The sequence below is a fragment of the Thunnus albacares genome, chromosome 10, assembly GCF_914725855.1.
Source record: "Thunnus albacares chromosome 10, fThuAlb1.1, whole genome shotgun sequence".
NCBI classification, from domain to species: domain Eukaryota; kingdom Metazoa; phylum Chordata; class Actinopteri; order Scombriformes; family Scombridae; genus Thunnus; species Thunnus albacares.
In genome coordinates, this window is record NC_058115.1 from 8290001 (window position 1) to 8310936 (window position 20936).

Here is a 20936-nt window from a genome sequence, read left to right on the forward strand (position 1 = left end):
CATGTCAGCCAAGTTTACACAACTTTGTACCAAATTTCATCAATGCAGAAGAAGCTAAATGGACTGAAGCTCTCTCTTGTTACTTTATATTTGTGTGTGGAAAACAAGATGTTTTACTTATCAGACATTTTAAAGACTAGTAGTATCTTATCACCTCTGTATTTTCTGTTACTTTTCCTCTCTTAGGAGTACACAATGGACGTGTTCTTTCGACAGACATGGGTGGACCGGAGGTTGATGTATGAGGGTCCGATAGAGATTTTGAGGCTGAACAACTTGATGGTGACTAAAGTTTGGACACCAGACACTTTCTTCAGGAATGGCAAGAAGTCAGTGGCTCACAACATGACGGCCCCCAACAAACTCTTCCGCATCATGAAGAATGGCACCATTCTCTACACCATGAGGTACTGCACTTACCTCCATCCCTCTATACAATACGTTTACATTAAACACCTGATGAAGAAAGCCTAAACTGTAGCCTAACTTTGATTAAATAGTTTTGTTTTGAAATTATCTGTGTAATTCCTGCTATTATCATATATTTCAGTGTTTGTGCTTGTTTCAAACAATGGGAGAAGACAGACTTTGTTGTATATAAGGCAATGGAGCAATTTTCTTGTGATATCAAACCAAGCTTCCAGTGTAAACAGTGTCGAGCTGTGTTGAGACAGTGCAGAAGCTGCCAAACTTTCAAATCTTAAATTCAATATAGCAGTCAAATAACTGTGTGTTTGCCTTTTTTATGAAAAGGGTTTGGTATGAGGAAATCACTAACCCGTGTGTGTGTGTACATGTATTTATTTGGTCCTTTACTGAGCTCCTCTTTTCTGTGCTGCAACAGGTTGACTATTAGTGCTGAATGTCCCATGAAGCTTGTGGACTTCCCCATGGATGGACATGCATGCCCCCTCAAGTTTGGAAGCTGTAAGTTTTAAGCGTGTGTGTGAGTGAGATAGACAGATAAATAGTAGCAGAGATGGGGAGAGACACGGTTAAACCATCTATTCACGACATGGAAACTTTTATGTACCCAAATGATGGTAGAAAGTAACTGAGTCAGTTTCCTTTTATTGTGCACTGGCTCGCTAGACTGCAGGTGAAGAAGGTAACCAGCAACCAGATATTTGCTGATTTGCTTTGACAACCATTCGTTTGCAACTAGCTGGTTGTTAGTTATAGGTCTGTGTTGAGCTCCAGTGCTGCTGCAATGCCTCTGAAGAAGGAAGTGAAGCCTGAATTGCTCCAAGACCACATGATTTTGTCGTAGCCTGACCTCTGACCTCCCTCCAGAATCACATAGTCATAGTCATTCATATACAGGAGAAACATGCACAAGATATCATTTAGTAAGTGTAAAATAATATGAATGATCTTGTTGTAGGAAGCTTTTTAAAGGTGCTACATGTATGAATCATTATCATATTGAATCTTTAAAGTTGTGTCATTACATATTTATTATTCATTTTGTTTAGTTAATCAGCTCTTGTCCATCCAGGATTCTTAGAGGAATAGTTACGCTTCTTGCCTTACTTGCCGTGAGTTAGATAAGAAGATTGATACAACTTTCATGTCTGTGTGGTAAATATGAAGCTAAGCGAAGTTTTATGACTAATTTGGGAAAAACATATTCACAAATGCTGCACGTACTGCCTTTCAAAAAGTTTAGGAAAGTCACAAATCACAAGTTTGTCCCTCCTTGGTCTGAAAAGTCAAAAAAAAAGAAAAAAAAAGCTTGGTCACATGACTCTTCTCTGCTTGGCACTGAAATGGATTCTTTGCTGAAAAGGACTGCTGAGGAGAGACACAAAGTGACTGAATGCTAATACTAAATAATGAAGTATTTCATTCTTGCACTGAGCAGTGAACAATGAAGCCCTAACTCAGCATCAGTGTTTATAAGTGATCCTACTGGTCAGCAGAAATGACTTATCTAGAAATAAAGGAGTTTCTCAAACGGAGCTGCTCCGTCTTATCAGAGAAGAGCAGCGATTTGAAGATTACATCTGCGAGAGAAAGGAGAGGAAAAGACAACGAGTTTGTCTTTACACCCGCCCAATCTGCCGTCAATTACCCAGCATGGTGACATTGCGGAGGACAAATTCACATTTCTCAGTCATTGTCATCCCCCCCCGCCCCCCTCCTCGTCCTCCTCTTTTTTTTTTTTTTACCATCCTGCTCTGCTGCTGCTCGCCTCCAGTCAGGAGGAAGCGACCATGGATCTGATGTGGCCTGAAGCGAAGGAAAGGTCAGAATCCCTTCCTCTGCCTCAGGATAGCACAGACCTATGCAGCTATTTTCCATAGCTGGTGTGTGTGTGTGTGTGTGTGTGTGTGTGTGCTAATTTTCTCTCTGTCTGCTCTGCCTTGATTCTTCCTCCATCACCCTTTCTCTCTCTCTCTCTGTCTCTGTCTCTGTCTCTGTCTCTCTCTCTTTTTCTGTTTCTCCATCTGGACTTGTGTGCACAGGCATTGCGTTCCACTCCATGACACACCGGAGTCATTTCATTTTGGCAGCACAGTTGGTATCCTGCCGATGTGGAGTCCCATAGGGAGTGGCAGGCAAAGACAACTGGCATTTTGTTGTGCATCCTCCGAGTGGCCAACCTCGTCAGCATACACACAGCAAAACACTCCGAGGAAGCAACAGCAGGAAATAAAATGACTTCTTACGATTTTAGCTGAAAGTATCCCCAAGTCAGAAACAATGGAGAGTGTGTCGGAATATTGCAACTTTTGATGGAGATGTCGACATGACGCATCAGGGACTGAAGTATAACAGCACGGAGCTCTGTGAACTTTGACTCTGCCACATTGTGTTGGTTTCAGGCGATTTAAATCTGAAAAATATCAGATATTAGCCAGGAAACGCCAATCCAATGTCATATGATGACAACAAAAACTCTATAAACCTGCGCTGCAATTTTAGTTTTCTTGTAGAAAAGTAAATCAACTACTTAAGTTTCCATCTGTTTGAATAGAGGTGATGGGTCAAGCTGCCTCAAAAAGCTGGAAGCCTTAAAATATTAGTCAGTGGAGAGTTTTAGTGTCCCATGATGTTGCTTCAGAGGCTTTTCACCCTGTCAAGAATATCATTCTCTGAGAAACACCGAACAGATATCATTTTGACTTGTAAGTGTACATTCAGATCCTTTACTTAAGTAAAATTATCAACACACAGTGTAAAAATACTCTATTACAAGTAAAAAATCCACATTCAAAATTTAAAGTCCCCCTGTTTTCACATTCAACTGCTCAAAGTGGAAAGTTTCTCTGTGCTCATAAAAAAATCTGATTTTAAGGGGTCTACGAGCATGATTTGTGACATCACAACTGGTTTGGAGCCAATGACAATCCAATATTGATCTTCCACAAATGTGATGTGGACGCTTGAAGCCTCCAGTGCACAAACACTGAGAATGGAATTTACATTGAAGGAGGAAATGTCTTGTGTTTAACAGTTAAACTTCTGAAATGACCTCTGAATATTTGCACATTCACAGAATGATTCTGATTTTTTTAATGAGGGAGAAGATGTCATTTTAAAGATTTTAACGTGATAATTATACTTCATTTGTGGAAAAACTATATCAGACACATTATTGTTCCAAGCAGAGTATTTTTATACGTCTTAATACATGTCTGGAGGGGATCTTGAAGTTTTATCAGTAAAATGTACTTAAAGTATCAAAACTAAAACTATTTTTAATGCTGGGAAACCGCTGCTGTGAGTGTTATATTATCATATAAATTATATTATTGGACTGTTACTAATGCAGTAATGTAAGCAGTGTTTTAATGTTGATTAAAACATATTAAATATGTCACTATATATATATATATTATATGCCAGTGACATATTTAATATGTTAAATATTGATCAGCAAAGTAGCTAGTGACTAAAGCTGCCAAATAATTGTAGAACAAGTACAATATATTCCGCTGAATTTCAGTGAAGTTGAAGTATAAAGTATCATGATTATCATAAATGGAAAAACATAAAAGTACCTCAAAACTGTAAAAAGCACAGTACTTTAGTTAATATACTTAAAATACTTTAAAACATTCATATCAAGTATATTAACAGTCAGCATTTAAATGCTTGATTTGATTTGATGAACATAAATGAATCTGTCCATCTTAGAACTGTCTAATATAACTAAATGAGGCTGTTCTGATGCAAAAAGTGATGAATTTATTTCATATACAAAATGTAATGAAATGAAAAAATGCAAAATAAAAATGAATATTTCAGTCAGAGGACCATCATCATCACTACTGATAGACATACAGTTATAGAGACTTAAACAGACTATCAGACAAACTGTAATGGCCAATCAGGAGCAAGGTGGTAAGAGGTAGGAGGTGATATCCATGAGTTGGGTTAGGTAAAGAATGTATCTGAATGAATATTTAGGGAATACATGTACACACCTGTCTATCTAAAAGTTTACAGTCTAAAATCCTCCTTTCTGGAAAGTAAACAGACTATACACACACAGAATCTATACTGAAGATCGTATTTCTTTTATTCTGCGCTATTAACAACTTACAGTAATGACTCACACTGGTGTGGCTTTGCTGTCTGCCCACAGATGCCTATCCTAAAACAGAGATGATCTATACTTGGACCAAAGGACCTCAGCATTCGGTGGAGGTCCCTCCTGAGTCCTCCAGCCTGGTTCAGTATGATCTCATCGGCCAGACGGTCTCCAGTGAAACGATCAAATCAATCACAGGTGAGACTTGCTGCTCGTCCTTGCACCATTTTAGTTTAGTTAGCAGCTAAATTATACTGAATGCTGCCAAGCAAAATGGCTGCAGGGTTGATGTGACCATCTCGCTTGTTTATTTCTTTCTTTTGTATAGTGTAAAATCTGCTCTCTTATTTAAAGAAAACATGTTAAGCTGTGTCATGTTACGTCAAACCTGGTAGTTTTGTGAGATCTACACTGTATATTCCACATGTGACATGAGTGATGAGACAAATATTGTAAAAATGTAGCTTTGGTGGTTTATATTGAGTGGATCAGGAGCAAAGACACGACAGTACCAGCCTCTAGAAATCAAACATTATAAACATCATGAGTTGAGGCATTTCAGAGGGCTTTTCTGTTCACATATATATTGAAAGATTCAAAAAAAAAGAAAAGAAAGATTTTAGCAGCAGAAAGTTGGGATGGTGGCATATGTCCTCTTGGGTGAAAATGGATGTTGCGTACGCAAAAGAGACCAAATAAAATCAAATGTGACATCTGTCTGAAGCTGTATTAACTGCAATCTGTCAGCATGTAACTTAAAATTCTTTGTTAATCAAACTAATTCATTTCTGTTGATCCTGCAGGTGAATATGTGGTGATGACGGTCTACTTCCACTTGAAACGTAAAATGGGCTACTTCATGATTCAGACTTATATCCCCTGCATAATGACAGTAATCCTCTCCCAAGTGTCCTTCTGGATAAATAAAGAATCAGTTCCGGCACGCACAGTCTTTGGTACGTAGACCTCACACATCCCTCATCATGTACAGCCTTTCTGCTCTTTGTTAATTTATTTGATGCCTGCATGCCAACAGAGTAATGAGAGCCGCAGTGTTCCCCTCTCTATACAACGAGGTGATGTCACAGTAGTTGGTGATGTATAAAGCTGCTGTTTTTTTAACTTAAATATTTCTACATGAAATGAAAATTCACTGTTACAGCATTTGTTTGGTTTGAAAGGCAAGACTGGACAGCAATGGTAAAAGTCATTGTGATGCATCTTATGAGCAGATTTGACTAAAGCAAAGTCCATAAATTTTGCTCCACAACTGTTTTTCACTGTTAAATGCTACAAAATCTCAAATCAATTATATGGGTTGAAAATGTAATAAATACCTTTTAATATTATTCCATTACTTCTTTATTTTTGCTTCAAAAATCCAAAATATCCATCTTTATGTGTAGTTGTTACATTGTTAATTACAGTTAAAATCAGCAGCAAATGTTACATCACTTATGAAGAATGTGGATTTTTTTCTGTCACTGTATGTTTTTTTGGTACCATTTTATCACATTTTGACAAATTGTTCCATTATTCATCATTTCTACTTTACAGTTACTTTTAGTTTTTGGCCTGTGACCCACTTGCGCTCTCGCCTCCCCTGGTACGATGTTTGGGGTCTTAAAATAAACTTATTAGTGTCTGTCGATATGAGACAGACAGCTGCTAAAACTAGACCAGTCGCTGGGCTTTGTTGTTTTATTATGAAACATGAAGTCTCACTCTGGTGGTTTGTCAGCCAGATGCCTCCACTTGTGTTGGTGGAAAGTCATTCACTGGTAATGGCACTGGTACTTGTCCTCCATTTTGAAAGCAGTTCTGATTATGTTATTGTGGAGCATCATTTTCAAGAGGTAATTCTCCCTTATCGCCATGAGTGATAAGAGTGAACACGAAAACACAAGTGTCAGCAGTGATTAATGAGTCCAATAACAGCTAAAGTGACATTTTGACCACTCATGATGCCAGAATTCTGTTGTGTTGCAAAATGAAAGTATCATTTATTTAATATTATTAGTTTTGCTTGTAACATTTAAATTAGTTTCTGGTTAAGATCAGATAAGATAAGATATACTTTACTGTCCCCTTAAGGAAATTCTTCTCAGGCTCACTATCGCTGCATCATAGAACATTTATCTTCTGACATACTTAGTTTAGTGAAAATGTACCACTTTTTTATAAAGCATCCTTTATAGAGGGTTTATAAATTGTAACTTGTGGCTTTTTAATGGTTAATGATTATGTACTTATACTTTATAAAAGAGAAATAAGCCAATGAGAACTTCTGGGTTGCCAGGCTGTCAAAAATATCTTTGACTCATTGGAAAAAGACTGCAGAGGAGTAAAAGACAAATCTATTAACAACTTATTAAACATTTAACTATAGCTTACTAACATTTATAACTGCATTTTACAAAAAGAAAGGATAAACACCAGCCAGAGGGTTATTTTCACAATAAAGCAACCCAAAATGTGTTCTTACTGATGGCCTATAACCATATCTGATGATCTATAAATCATAGTAAATGATTTATTAATCATTCAAAAATGATTAGTTACAACTTATGAACTGTTTATAAACACGTCCTTATTAGAAAGTGGTACCTTGAAGAATATTCAAAATAATATAAGTATCAGCGATGATAAAATAAGTTGACTTTTTTCATGATGGTGCTTGATTATAATAACAGTCATGTTGTTGTCTGGCAGTAGCATTCAGTCAAACTGGGACAACATACTGAATCATGTAATGGTGACCAAACAACTAATGTATCTTGTGGTTTTGCTGTTGATGACACAGGCCGCATGCCTGAGTGTTGACTCTTCGCTGAGCTGAAAAACACAGTTTGACCCTCAGTAGAAATGCTGCTCCATGCCGCACATGTAATAAAGCATCTGAGGATCATTGCTGCTCTTCTGCAATGACAGGCCAGCTGCACTGCCCTCGCCTCCCTGCCCCGACCTGTCCAGCACGGCACAGGCGTCACAGCAGCACAACTATTGTTGTACCAGTCCTCTGAGGCAGAGAATTTCTGCTGTTTGAATCCGCTGCGTTTCAATGTGCGTGCGTGGCTGTGGTGGGTGAGGATGGGGTGGTTGGCGTTTAGATTTCTCCTCTTCTGCCCTGCAACTACACTCTGTTTTGACTTCCTGCCTCGGTGACTCAACCACAGCGTCCTGTTATGAGCGTGGAAGACGCAGTTTGTCAGGAAGACAAACAGGAGCGTAGGGAGGATCAGGAGTTGGAGCTTGGCTTGGCTTCAGAAAGAAGGGTCAGAGTAAAAAGTCCACTTTTAAGTGTGAGTGATTCATTATGCCTGTAACATTTAACACAATTGTTGTTTACTTGACTGGAGTGAGAGAGGGTTGGGGGTTTGATTCCCACACGGGTTGCCCGTAGAACAGACGCATGACGGCACTTTAAAGGAATAGTTTGACATTTTGGGAAATCCTCTCATTTGCAGTCTTCCGAGAGTGAGATTAGAAGATCAATACCTCTACAGTGCTAGAGCCAGGAGGTGATAAGCTGAGTTTAGCATAAAGACTATAAATAAATCCACATTTGAAGCTCACTTATTAACATGCTGTTTCTGTTTAATTCATACAAAAACGGCAGCGTGTGGTTTTACATGACGTTAACACACAGCTGGGTCATGGATATGTTACAAGAAGTGGATATTGGACTAAATAGTCTCCAAAAAAATCTTACAAAGGAATGAAAAAGTAATGTCCACAGCATGTACACTTCTTACTACTAACAATCCAACAATGCAAGTCATCACATTTTATATATATGTGAAAATTACAGTGCTGCAATAGTACACCTGTCACATTGATATGTATCTCAAAATCTCAATTTACTGCTTACTAGAGTAACTGTTGAGTATCTGTTATATAAGTAGTAGAAAATGAGGGAACAAAAGAGTGATTTTGGACTCAGCTAAGTTTTCTTGCTACCTAGTTTGCTTCTGCTGCATTATTGTCTCCCTTGTCCCACCTGTTGGGTCCCACTTACCCACAGACTTTACATTGCGATGACATCACACTCATAAGAATAGCTTTGGCAATTGGCAGCAAGGCTGAGTGGCAGTGCTGTCTCAGCACAGGTAGTATTAGCAAAATACACTCACCTGTGCAATCTAATTAATCCAATACAACAGCTCTGCCATTGCACATTTACGAAGTTTATACATTTTCAGTTTTTGTTACCATTGTCAGAAAGGTGATAATTCTGCTTTATGTTTATTATTGGGGTTCTAGTGGGTGGGGGTGGTGTACTGGAGTGCATTATATTGAATGGTGTTCCTAATATTTTGTCCACTCCATTAACATACCTGAGGGGGGTAAAATATTAGCATCACTTTTCAATATAATGCACTCAAGCACACCACCACCACCCACTACAACCTCAATAATGAACATAAAGTAGAATTATCACCTTTCTGACAATGGTAACAAAAACGTTTAAGCTTCATAGAAGTAGAATTTATGGCAGAACTGTTGTATTGGATTGCATTATATTGCACAGGTGTTCCTAAAGTGGCCGGTGAGCATATTTTGTTGTTAGGTCTAGGGAATTTAATTACCATTAAGCCTTTCGGCTGTACCAGCTGCTAACACACCACAACATATACTGAATACCTTGATTGCCAATAACAAGAAAGGATGTAGGAACCCCAGTGAGCTCAACTAGCCTTTTGCCAATTACTCCACTCATCCCTGGCAGTGTCACTTACTCGACTGGGTGGTTGTGGCCGGGCCCAGTGTCCTCTTCATTTAAATCAACAACGAATAGACCCTGACAGGCTAAAATTAGATAAGACCCACCTTCTTGAAACTTAGCAACCAATCGAAAATTAGAAATGACAAACTGTGACTGAAACAATAGACCAATGAGCTAAACCCAGTGACTTCCTGGAGTCTTGCCATCACAGTGATGTTGCCAAGCAGCTAGCACTGTAGCCTGATACACTCTGAACAGAGTAAGCATGCTAATAAACTGTTGTCTTGAGGTGCTGATAGGTATATTTTCTCATTTTTGAGAGAGACAAACTAGCTTCTACCCCCTACTTCCTGTCTTTATGCTAAGCTTGGCTTATCGCCTTCTGGCTGCATTGCCATACTTAAAGGTGCAGTTTGTAGGATTTAATGGCATCTAACAGAACAGACATGGCAGAAATTGACTATGATATTCATAAGTATATTTTTTCATTAGTGTATAATCACCTGAAAATAAGTATTGTTGTGTTTTTGTTACCTTAGAATGAGCCCTTTATATCTACATAGGGAGCGGGTCCCCTTCCACAGAGGCCGCCATGTTGTACCACCATGTTTCTACAGTAGCCCAGAATGAACAAACCACCCACTGGCTCTAGAGAGGGCTTTTCATGTTTTTTGTGAGTTTAGCAGCCACTGTAGGTTCTCCTACACGCTTGGAAGAGGAGGATGAGGGGAGGGGTATTCAGTTTGTTGCAATCTGCAACCTCACCGCTAGATGCCAAATTCTACACTGGTCCTTTAACCAACAAACATTAGGAGAAATGTTGTCTGGTTCATGTTCATGTCTGGTTAAAAATTCTGGTATTCAATTATTTTAGTATTTAATTATTTATTATTCTGGTATTTCTCTGATTGATTGATATTGATATGTATTGCACAGCATTCTTTAAACACATACACCACCACCAGTTACAGATAGTTGGAAAAACAAAACAAAAGCTTTCACATATGCAGTATATCCATCAACCATTTCGGTTTCTGCTTATTTTCAGAACGGCCTGATATTAGAGGTTAATATCCTCAGTCTGTGGCCTCAAGCCACACTTCACCTATCAATGTCACCCAGTGGCTTTTGATTGACAGGTAATTATATGGCGGTCACGTCCAGGCGCAGGGGATAAATTTATGTTGGGCAAGGACTCTGCAGGACACATTGTTCTAGATCTCCAACGTAAAGGGGATTTTCTCCAAATCACATTATTGCTATTGGTTAATAATACCAAGGACAAAAGCTACTGGCTTATAATGTAACCTTCTGTTATTGTAGGAGCCACGCATCACCTTGCGTACAGGCCACATTGGTGTCTTGTTTTATTTTTATGGTAGCTCTCTTGGTGCAGTGAGAGTGAAGGAGGAACATGTGACATTCAGTCCAGGGATAGACCCATTCATTGTGTCCTTTAGGTTTGTGTTACACAGTCTCTTTTGTTGCTGCTGTGGAGCAGGACATATACTATTGGCTACTGTATGCTCTGAGTGGCATAACATCTTTTGATACAGATCAGACTTTTAGTTATACAAACATTATTTGGAGGTAGAGTTTGCCTGCAGGCAGAAATAATCCCATTGGTTGAATTAAACACATAAAACTAAATGGGAGGAGTATTTTTTCCTCACTAAAGTATGCTTGAGTGAGTCCCAGTAGAAAAGGCAAGAAGAAAAATGGAAGGTAGCTGCAGTAATGTTATGAACCTAACAATCTTGCACTGCATAAAAAGTAAATATAACAATGACTGGTACAAGTTAGCTAATTAGCCTAGTTGACCCTTATTTTTTTATCATGAGGAAGATTTTTGTTCATAGACAGACGGATAGAATGATTTGAAGCTGCACCAATTCATATTTTGTATCAACAATTGGAAAAATTACATAGACATGATGTATGATGTGAAAGGTTACCTCATAGTGATTATCATCAAAAATTGAGTTACCCGCAGCACCACAGAGCTTTATAGCATCTTTCAGCTCACTGTTTTGGTTTTACGGTCTGCAGCTTTACTGTTTTGATTTACTCTCACTGCTCTCATCAAGATCTTGTACCAGCTGCACCCAGCAGCTATTTTTCTGTAAACTACATGCCCAGAACCAAACAGTGACAGACAAAGTTACTAGCTGATGAACATAGTGGAACATTTAGCTGCTTAAGAACCAGATATTTGTCTACTGTGTTGGTGGAGACCAAAAGGAGAGTGAATATTTGACTTATATTTGCCAAGTGGCAAGAAGCCCAACTCCAAATAAATTCTAATGTTAATCCATCACTTCTGGATGTGTAAATAGGTGACTGTTTGCTACCACATTAGCCATAACAATTTTATAAATGGATAACATGACAATAGCCAGGTGTCCATCCAAATGTAGAGCAAAATTTAACCACATTTCCAGAAAATCAGCAAAAGAAAATACAAATTAATACGTGTTTCAATCCACTACTGTTATAGGAGTTGGTTTGTCGAACAGCTTGTGGCGCTAATCTTGTCTTGTGCCGTTAAACTATTGCAGAAGAAGTAGGTGCAACAAGATGATGTAATTTAAAGAGTGCCAGTCAGTAGATGATTTGATCATTTTTAACGGGAGGATGGCCCAATTGGAGGCTTAGTTTTGAGGTTACCCTAACCCTAGGACTCCAGAGTTATCATATAGGCCTAGTTTAATTCTTGATATTATAATTGCGATTATAATTTCAATTTAAAATGCCATTAGGCTAAATACATATTTTGTGTAGGCCTATTTTTTTACTGGAGGACATTAAGCATTTTAATAATGCTTATTTTTCAAAACACACCGTAATTTTGACAGTATAAACTTTACTTTGAATTATATAACTGTAGCAGCTGAGTGCGGTGCGGTCAGTGCAGGTTAATTTCCTCAGTCACATTACCTGCTCCACTCCCAGGTTATGCCAAACATCTATAGTAAAAACTATATCTGTTGTCATGTCTCCCCTGAAATAATTTGTTACAAGGTTGCTTGGTCTGGGGGTGTTTTTTCAGCAGCACAAATGCTACTGAATGATCAAAGATATGTTATAGGAATATTATAGGAATGCTACAGACAGCATTGTGTCTCTATGATCCCCTCGCTCCTCCGTGACTACATGTAGCTACTTGTCACTTTAATTATGAAGGTGACACTACTGTATAGAGTATATAAGCTACAGAGGGGTGATAAATTAAAGGAAAACCAGTACAGTTCTGAATGCTTGACCCCTACAGTGAGGGGATCTAGTGGCTCTGTTATACTGTGGGGAGCATTTTGCTGGCATAGTTTGGGTCCACTTGTCCCCTTAGAGGGAAGCGTCACTGCAAATCAATACAAAGCTGTTCTGAGTGATCACCTTTATCCTATAATGAATCATTTCTATCCTGATGGGAGTGGTCTCTTCCAGGATGACAAGGGGTCACAATGGTTTGACGAGTATGAAAATGATGTGAATCATAGGTTATGACCTTCACAGTCACCAGCTCTCAACCCAACTGAACACCTATGGTAGATTTTGGACTGACGTGTTAGACATCGCTCTCCACCACCATCATCAAAACACCAAATGAGGGAATATCTTTTGGAAGAATGATGTTCATCCTTCCAGTAGAGTTCAGAGACTTGTAGAATCAATGTCAAGGTGCATTGAAGCTGTTCTGGTGGCACATGGTGGCCCAACACCTTACTAAGACACTTTATGTTGGTTTTTCCTTGAATTTTTCACCTGTCTATAATATAGTATAGAATTGAGTATTTATAGTACATAGTTTAGAGAATATTATAAATCCAAGATGAAACTGACACAAGGGCAGGACTGAGACAAAAAGGCAATTACCAATGTGTCTGCTACTTCAGCACTACGGACAGTGCCATGGATTTATCAGTACACAGCACAGTTAAGCTACTGATATTTCAGAGCCATGGTTGGAGCCATAGATTCTAACTTGCACAAACCTCAGTCAGATAAAGGATCAATGAGTCAGGCAGACCAGACTAATATTCAACTAAACAACCCCTCTGCCCCTGCACTCTCTCTGCTACTAGAGGATGGAGAGGGGGGATGGCAGGTTAAGAAGGGTGCATTTTGGTCATTTTGCTAACAAGGGGGATGGCATCGACCCTCATCCCCCTCAAATCACCTACTGGTGCCAGTCAAACCTCAAGTTCTTAAAGACAGTGTAGAAAAAATTATGAAAAAATGGCATCTATGTTTGTTTCATGTGTTAATTTGCAGAGTATTACAGTCTCCTCATCGCTCCACACAGATCTGATGTTTTCCTCTGCCACTATTTTTAGTCTCTTCAGAGGAGTGGAAACTTCAGTGGTCGTTGAAGTCACATCCTTCATGCACGTCATGATTTATTCGCCAAGTCTATTTCCATTGCACTTTGTCAGATTTTGCTTTTATCATTACCTTAACTTTTCCACCTCAGTCAAGCATAAAAACTTTTTTCCACCCAGGTTTTTTATGTGCATATTTAAAATGCACATAAAAAACATGTGGATGGAACTCCAACTAACTGTTATCCAACTGTTGGACTTGACAGCTTGTTGCACTGTCCCACGTGGCCCAAAAAAATCAATTAAATCAGATGTTTCAGTTTCAGAGAGCCAAATATATCTGGATCATTATTCCTCTGCATTCAGTTAATGAAATATGCTGACGAGAGCAACTTAATGTACATGGACTATTGAACACTGTGTAAATGATCTTCATCACCATTTGTTTAGCAATGACATGAAGAAAATCGTGTTCATGATTTTTTATTCTCATCTACAATGAGATGATGATAGATGCAATAACTGCAGATCTCTGGGGAAAACTGCAGTTTCCACAGACAGACAAAATATTTATAGAGCAGATTTACTGTCAGTCAAATCCAGGTGAGTTCAGTTTTAGAAATGATGACTCTGTCTTAATTGTAAATCATCTCATTAGAATTTTGACTCAAGGAGAACTCCATTGACCTCTAACACAGATATGAAAAATCTTGTCTTTGCTCTCACTTTGGTTAATATTGTTCTTTTTTTATCCATTGAAGGCATCACCACTGTCCTGACCATGACAACACTCAGTATCAGTGCTCGCCACTCCCTTCCCAAGGTCTCATATGCCACTGCGATGGACTGGTTCATTGCTGTCTGCTTCGCCTTCGTCTTCTCCGCCCTCATCGAGTTCGCTGCTGTTAACTACTTCACTAACGCACAGATCGAGCGGGCCAAAAAGAAGCCAGCCAAATGTCCCCCTGTGCCCCAAACTACACCTGTCAAGGTCAAGGACGCTGAAGAAGTGCTGCAGGTGATTTTTCTTTCCCTCAAAGTGGCCGTGGCAAATAATCTGATAGTACCTTACTTCAAGGACTTACACAGCATGTCCCTTATTATGTGCTTACTGTATCTGGCCTTTAGCCTAAACTTTTGAATGTCCAGGACCAGGAGTGCGCCTGCCTGAGGATTGTCAGCTGTGTTCTTGTTCATAAGAGCTGAGAGGACCTGAAATGTAGGGAAAACAGGAGTAATCTGATCCCAGGATGTGAGTTTGGACTCCCATATTATACTAGAACCTGCTTATGTCTGACATGAACATGTTGACATTATAAAATAATAATAATTAAAATTAAATAATTTTTAGCACAACAAATGCTTCCTGATCAGGAAATACTATATTGTTACACATAAAGCCCAGACTTAAATCAGAATACGTAGCTTAGGTGGTTCCACACCAACAAGGCATCAGACTATAATAAATGATACAGTGATATAGTCAAATGCTTATGATCATTCAGAATGTTTTAGCTTTTTTATTTTACCCACATATAATGTATTTAGCTTGTCATCTGTCAATTGTACTGGTTCAGCCACTACCTGTATGAAAGTTTATAACAAGGAATCTAACTTTTGCTTTCACCTGATTACACAGATGATTGCTCCGTCAACCACAGTTTGGCATGTTGAAACAACTACTTGTTAAATGTGGTAAATGAAGTGGCGAATAAATTTAGACACTTAAAATATTCCGTACATGTTACCACCGGATTAGCCCAGACAAAATCTACGTTTGTTCAGCAAATTCATTGACTCTGGTTCACAGAAGTAAAAGAAAATGTGGAAGTGAGACAAAAAAAGGTTTAAAACCAGCTTCACTACACATAGAGCTCATCACGAGGTGTTTTTCTCAGTTGTGGTGTTTGCTGTGAAAACTGTTTTAAAATGATCTCCTATTTCTGTATCAGCAGTTGAAACAAATTACATTAACACCATGGAAGCTGACATATGGATTGAATCAGTATTCATGAATATGCCATGAAGCTATTTTAGAGCTCTTAGTCAGATAAGATGAATGTGTTACAAGCCGCTGCTCATGTGATTGAAGGAATATGGAGGTATTTATGGAACTGTATAAACACTTCTCACGGGATGGCTGTGATAAAATGGGAGACGTGCATATTTCCCCAACTATATCTTCTTCTAAGGACATCAAATTAAATAGATAGGTCTACTGTTAACTCATCATTGAAGCTGACATAACCCAGCAATGCATATGTCAGTTTTACACTAACTACTTTAAGTTGTCCCCTCCAGTCCAAATCCCAGTGTGGCGTAATCATGCCTGAATGCAGTATGGTGACAACGGCACTTCAGTGGATTAGTAGGTTGCCAAGGCAACGCAGCCCGGGTACATCTGTATAGGTTTCAGAAAGGCTCTGGTACTGGGGGAAAAAATTAATACTCTTTTCCTCGAGAGCAGGTCCTGTTGGCGCTACCAAAGGGCTTTGGCACGAGGGTCAGGGTGTGTTGATGGTTCCAACTTCTTGCCTTTTACCTCTTCCATGATAAAAAAACAAACTCTGCTATCCACACACATGCATGCACACACCTCCTCTGCTGCACATGGGACACAATAACACTGGATCCTTTCAGTTTCGGGGGGGTGGATTATTCCTGCAAATGCCTTAGTACCAGCATCACACTCTCCCTGCTTGAAAACATCAACTCTCAAAGGATAAGCTCCTTTGACGCTACACTGCATTACCGCCCCGATGCAGTGCTACCTACTTTCTGTCTTAAGCTTGTGTGCAATGAGTGAAATCCTTGGTAAGTGACATCTGTATTGCACACACTCTATCGTCTGCTTCCAGATGAAGGCCATCTGTGTCAGGGGGACTGTAATCAGATCAATATGACAAGGTTTATGTTGCCCGGCCCGCTTCTCAGAGAGGAAAAGCAAGTGAGCTCTACCTTGCCTGCAAATGGCTTGAAAAGGGAGCACACAGGAGGAATAAGAACTTTATATTCACACCACTCATCTGTAGATTCCCATATTGTTTTTTCCCAAATGTGGGTTTTTTGAGACACATATTTAACAAAACAGTGACCCTTAAACCCTCCACTGAAACATGTAGTAATTAAACTTTCTCAGTCAGGTCGGCAGCTCATTATGACAGAGTAAAATGGCATCATTATAAAATAGAGCCAGTGTGATATTGGAGATTTGAGGCTGATATCAATATCAATATTTTAGAGTTTGAAAATCTGATATAGACCATTTAAAAAACCTAAACACATAATAAAAACCAACTATTTATGATAAGAATTCTTCAGATTTGGTCATTAAAGAGTTGTGAAGATATACTGCATCGGATTTCACATTGAATAACCTTGTCAGTGCTCTCTGGTGGATTACAGTAACTATGTAATGGTGACACAGTTTCTAAATGACCTGAAACATATATTTGGCATTCCTGTACTGCAACTGACAGTTTTCTAACCCCCCGCCCGCCTTACTTACTGTTGATGCACCTGTCAACCTTTACATTCTCAAACAGCACATTTACAATGATAATGGTGGCAGCTTTACCTTTTGTAATTTGTAATTTTTTTGGAACAACGGGTCCTTGATGGGTCCAAGAAAAAGCACGAGAGAGCCACAAACGTTAGCTTAAATTCTAATATGGTATAGCATTTAGGACCAGCTTCCACACCGCTGGGAAATACTCCTACTGAACAAGAATTTTTCAAAAAAACGTTGACTTATAACCTCACAAAATGTTGTTAGCCAATGATATGCTATTACTTGGCCTTGAGGGTAATGCTGGGTCAAGTTAATACTTACGTAGTTAGCTAATTACGCAGTTAACATTTCCAGCTTATGTTGGCGCAGACAAGCACAACATTATAATCCATTCCATACACTTTCACTCTTGTCTTTTTATTTTTCACATTTGACATTTTGGAAAGGCTAAAAACAGACTTGACCCTCCAAACTCTTTGTACAAACTTCTATCCCCAACAGCAAATGGTCAGTTTCTTGTTACTTATCAGCCCACATAGTCAAATTAAGTCAAATTTATTCAGTCAAAATCACAAATTTCCCTCAAAGGGTTCTTACAAGCTACAGGATACCTCTATCGTCAGACCCTGGAGCCAACAACCAATATGACTTTGAGTTGCTAACATGGCCAATAATATGTGTTGGTCCCTTTATTGATCACGCTATACTATACAACATTCATGCTGAGCTAAAGCACCTCCTTAATGTTTTTCAGAAAATACCAATATTGGTTAACTTCTATATCAGTGCAGCTCTTATAGATATGTCATTATTGTTTTTTTCTGTTTCATAGCAAAATCCTGATAGCAATGGCAACCTGAGAAAACGGATGAATTATATTCCCCACCAAGAGTCGAGTAGTCACCAGAGAGCCCAGTCCACCACCAACATTTCAGGAGTAGGAAGAGCGAGACCGCTGCGACCTTTAGCCAGCGGAGCCAACGGCAGCTCCTCCACACTCTCACGCTCCAGCCCCAAGTCTGAGAGCCTGCTCAGCGTGGCCTCTTCCTCTGCGCAGCTGGTGAAAAGCACGCCCCAGGCTGCAGCTTCCACGCCAGACGTGATGGCAGGGACGCCGTGCAAGCAGAACACCAACTCCTCGTCTCTGCAGCATCTGCTGGGGCCCAAGCTGGAGCGCATCCAGATGATGGGGAACAAACTGGAGCTAAAGCAGACGCCGTGCTCCCAGCCCACCACTGCTGGTATGGGTGGAACCAGTAAAATTGACAAATACGCACGGATCCTGTTCCCAGTGTCCTTCGGGGCATTTAACATGGTCTACTGGGTAGTTTACTTATCAAAGGACACAATGGTGGCTAAAGGTGGCTAGACTTTGCATTGACAACAAGAGGGATGAATCATTTCTTTTAACAGATGGGAAGCAAACGAGGATTATGGGACTTTGCAAACAATATAAGGAAACTGTTCTTGCCAAGCAAATAAACAAACTGTGACTGCAAAGCACTTCCATATCCCGGAGAACACACTCAGAATACATTTATTTTTTTCTTGAGGTCCTCGAACAACAAGCATGGGAACCAATCAACCAAATTAGAAATATCTGACTCAACATAAGAAAGAAAACACCTGCACACTGGAATATGCTACTGTCCTCTTTCTATCATGCTACGTCAGACTGTAAAGGTCTTCATTGGCTTCAACTGCCTCATGGTCCCTTTTGGCCTACAGTCAAGATGAAGCATGAGATTTTTTCATTTTCCTATTTTTGTACCCAGCACCTGGCAAGATGTTCGGATGTGTGTACCACCATCCTGAAATGAACTGTATTAACGCTATGTAAATATATACATTTATTAGGATTAACAGATTTATATTTAATGATTACAGTGTACTTCCATTTTAATATCCAGACTTGTTGCTTTGGTGCCTGCTGGGCTCCACGAAGGCTAGATGATGCAAAGTTAAATTATCTGATAATAAAAAGGGACTCTGGTTATGGTTTCCAGGGACTTTCAGTTTAGAAACAGCCATTTGTTTCAAATAACCCTGAATACTGGCCAAAAGATGGTCAAATTAAAATGGAATAGATAAATTTTGATTAGAATGAAAGTCCCCAAATCGGGCTGAGTGGAGCTTTGGCCAGGACTTGATCAGCGCTGAAAAGCCTCTCATGTACAGTACCTACTAGCAAAGCATCTTTCTTTGGATGGATTAACTAAATCTGGAAATACTAACACTGAAGATAAAATTTGGGGATCAGTCGGGCAGAAAGTAGTAAAGACAAGTTATTAATTCATGTAACAGTAGGATTTAAGCTTCTTTCCTGACATAATGGGTTGCCAAATAGTAGACAAAGATTGTAAAAGTGATTAAAACACAGTCATAGCATGAACAAATAGAGGCAACAGCAAGAAAGCTATTTGTCAGTAGACCACTGCAGCAATACAATAGTGACTTGGTTGTTTGTTTAGGGACATTGTGGCATGTACAATGAAAGAAGCGAACGGCTGTCATCCACCTTTTTAAGTCTATGTCTCTCTAGCAGATGTGACTGAGAATAAACCTGCTTTAGGTGTTTCTCTACCATTTCAGTTTTAACACATTATACATTATTTCACAGCATTTCATGGTGATGGACCTGGGAAATCATCTCTCATGTGTGACTGGGTGAGGTTTATGGAGCAGAGCCTGAACAAAGTTGTATATTAAAGATGTACTATGCAGGATTTTCCTAAAAAAAAAAAAAACAATGTATAGTCTCATACAAAAGTAATCCTTCTCAATCATCACTTATGACCCACTAGAAGTGTGTGGTTGTGTATGTATCTACAGACACTCTGCCCTCTGCCTGTATTTTCTTTTCTTATTATTTTGCTATGTTTGGGATGCTTCTGGGCGTCAACCTTTGTGCAGTGGGTGTGTAGCCCCCAACCAATAATAGTGTGCAGGGTGTGAGGTTGGGACTCGTAGCGTAGTGACCAGGTTACATCGCTGTCGCCGTCTCTCTCCTCTGCTCCACTCTGCTCTCTGTCTCTGTGTCATGGATGTATAAAGAGCTGCAGGTCTGTGTGTCTGCTTGACCGAAGGCTGAGCTACACACACGCAGAGCAGAGAGGCCACAGCAGACAGGATGAAGCTTCATTCACACAAAATCCGACAATGTGACACCTTCCTGCAGGGTTGTAAGGAGGTGCAGGCGTATTTATTTGTGCATTAGAATGTAACCACCATGAAACAATCAGAAAATAATGTTTTAATTCTCTGATTCATGGTTTTGTTCTCGCCAGCACTGCTCACTCTCTTAATTCACTCTCTGGCTCCGTTGACCACCTCTGCACTCTCTCTCTTTCTCTGTCTCTCTCTCTCACTCGTTGAGCTGGGGAGGAGGGGCCAACTTTGAATACTGCGTATTTACAAAAACCAACCAACAAATCCTGCATAGTATACCTTTAAAGCTGCAGAGAGCCCGATCACACTGGACACTTATGAAGGTTGAACGAAGAAAAGTTTTGTCAAAGCCTAAGAAAGAAGAAAGTAGAACACCCTGCCAACTGTTTTCTTTCTTTTGTCAGGTAACCCCAGAGTTAGCTTATACTCAGCTGTCAGTCACTCAATCAGCAGCTATAATTAATGTGATTTATTGTAGCTACACCTTGTTACCAGCAAGAAAACTTCCTGAGTGCAGCACTGTGTCCAGCCCTGCTTCTGTTTAGGTCATGTTAAATTGATAATTCAACATGTTGGGAAATACATGTATTTACTTATTTGCCAAGAGTTAGATAAGAAAATCAATGTTACTCTCATGTCTGTACGATAAGCTACAGCAAGGAGACTGTAAGC

General features: G+C 39.4%; 1 protein-coding gene and 1 long non-coding RNA gene across 2 annotated transcripts in view; one reads left to right on the forward strand and one right to left on the reverse strand.

Moving 5' to 3' along the window:
* The window catches only part of LOC122991064, a 15529-nt gene extending 5723 nt beyond the window's left edge, over positions 1 to 9806 (reverse strand). The window contains exon 1 of the long non-coding RNA XR_006405521.1: positions 9667 to 9806. This is a non-coding gene — a long non-coding RNA (uncharacterized LOC122991064). The remainder of the gene's footprint in view (positions 1 to 9666) is intronic.
* The window catches only part of gabra4 (gamma-aminobutyric acid type A receptor subunit alpha4), a 21564-nt gene extending 1719 nt beyond the window's left edge, over positions 1 to 19845 (forward strand). Inside the window, exons 4-9 of the mRNA XM_044364668.1 lie at positions 187 to 407; positions 845 to 927; positions 4595 to 4738; positions 5344 to 5496; positions 14347 to 14603; positions 17929 to 19845. Coding sequence (XP_044220603.1) covers positions 187 to 407; positions 845 to 927; positions 4595 to 4738; positions 5344 to 5496; positions 14347 to 14603; positions 17929 to 18465 — 1395 coding nt within the window. The 3' untranslated portion in view covers positions 18466 to 19845. The remainder of the gene's footprint in view (positions 1 to 186; positions 408 to 844; positions 928 to 4594; positions 4739 to 5343; positions 5497 to 14346; positions 14604 to 17928) is intronic.
* The last annotated feature ends 1091 nt before the right edge of the window (positions 19846 to 20936 follow it).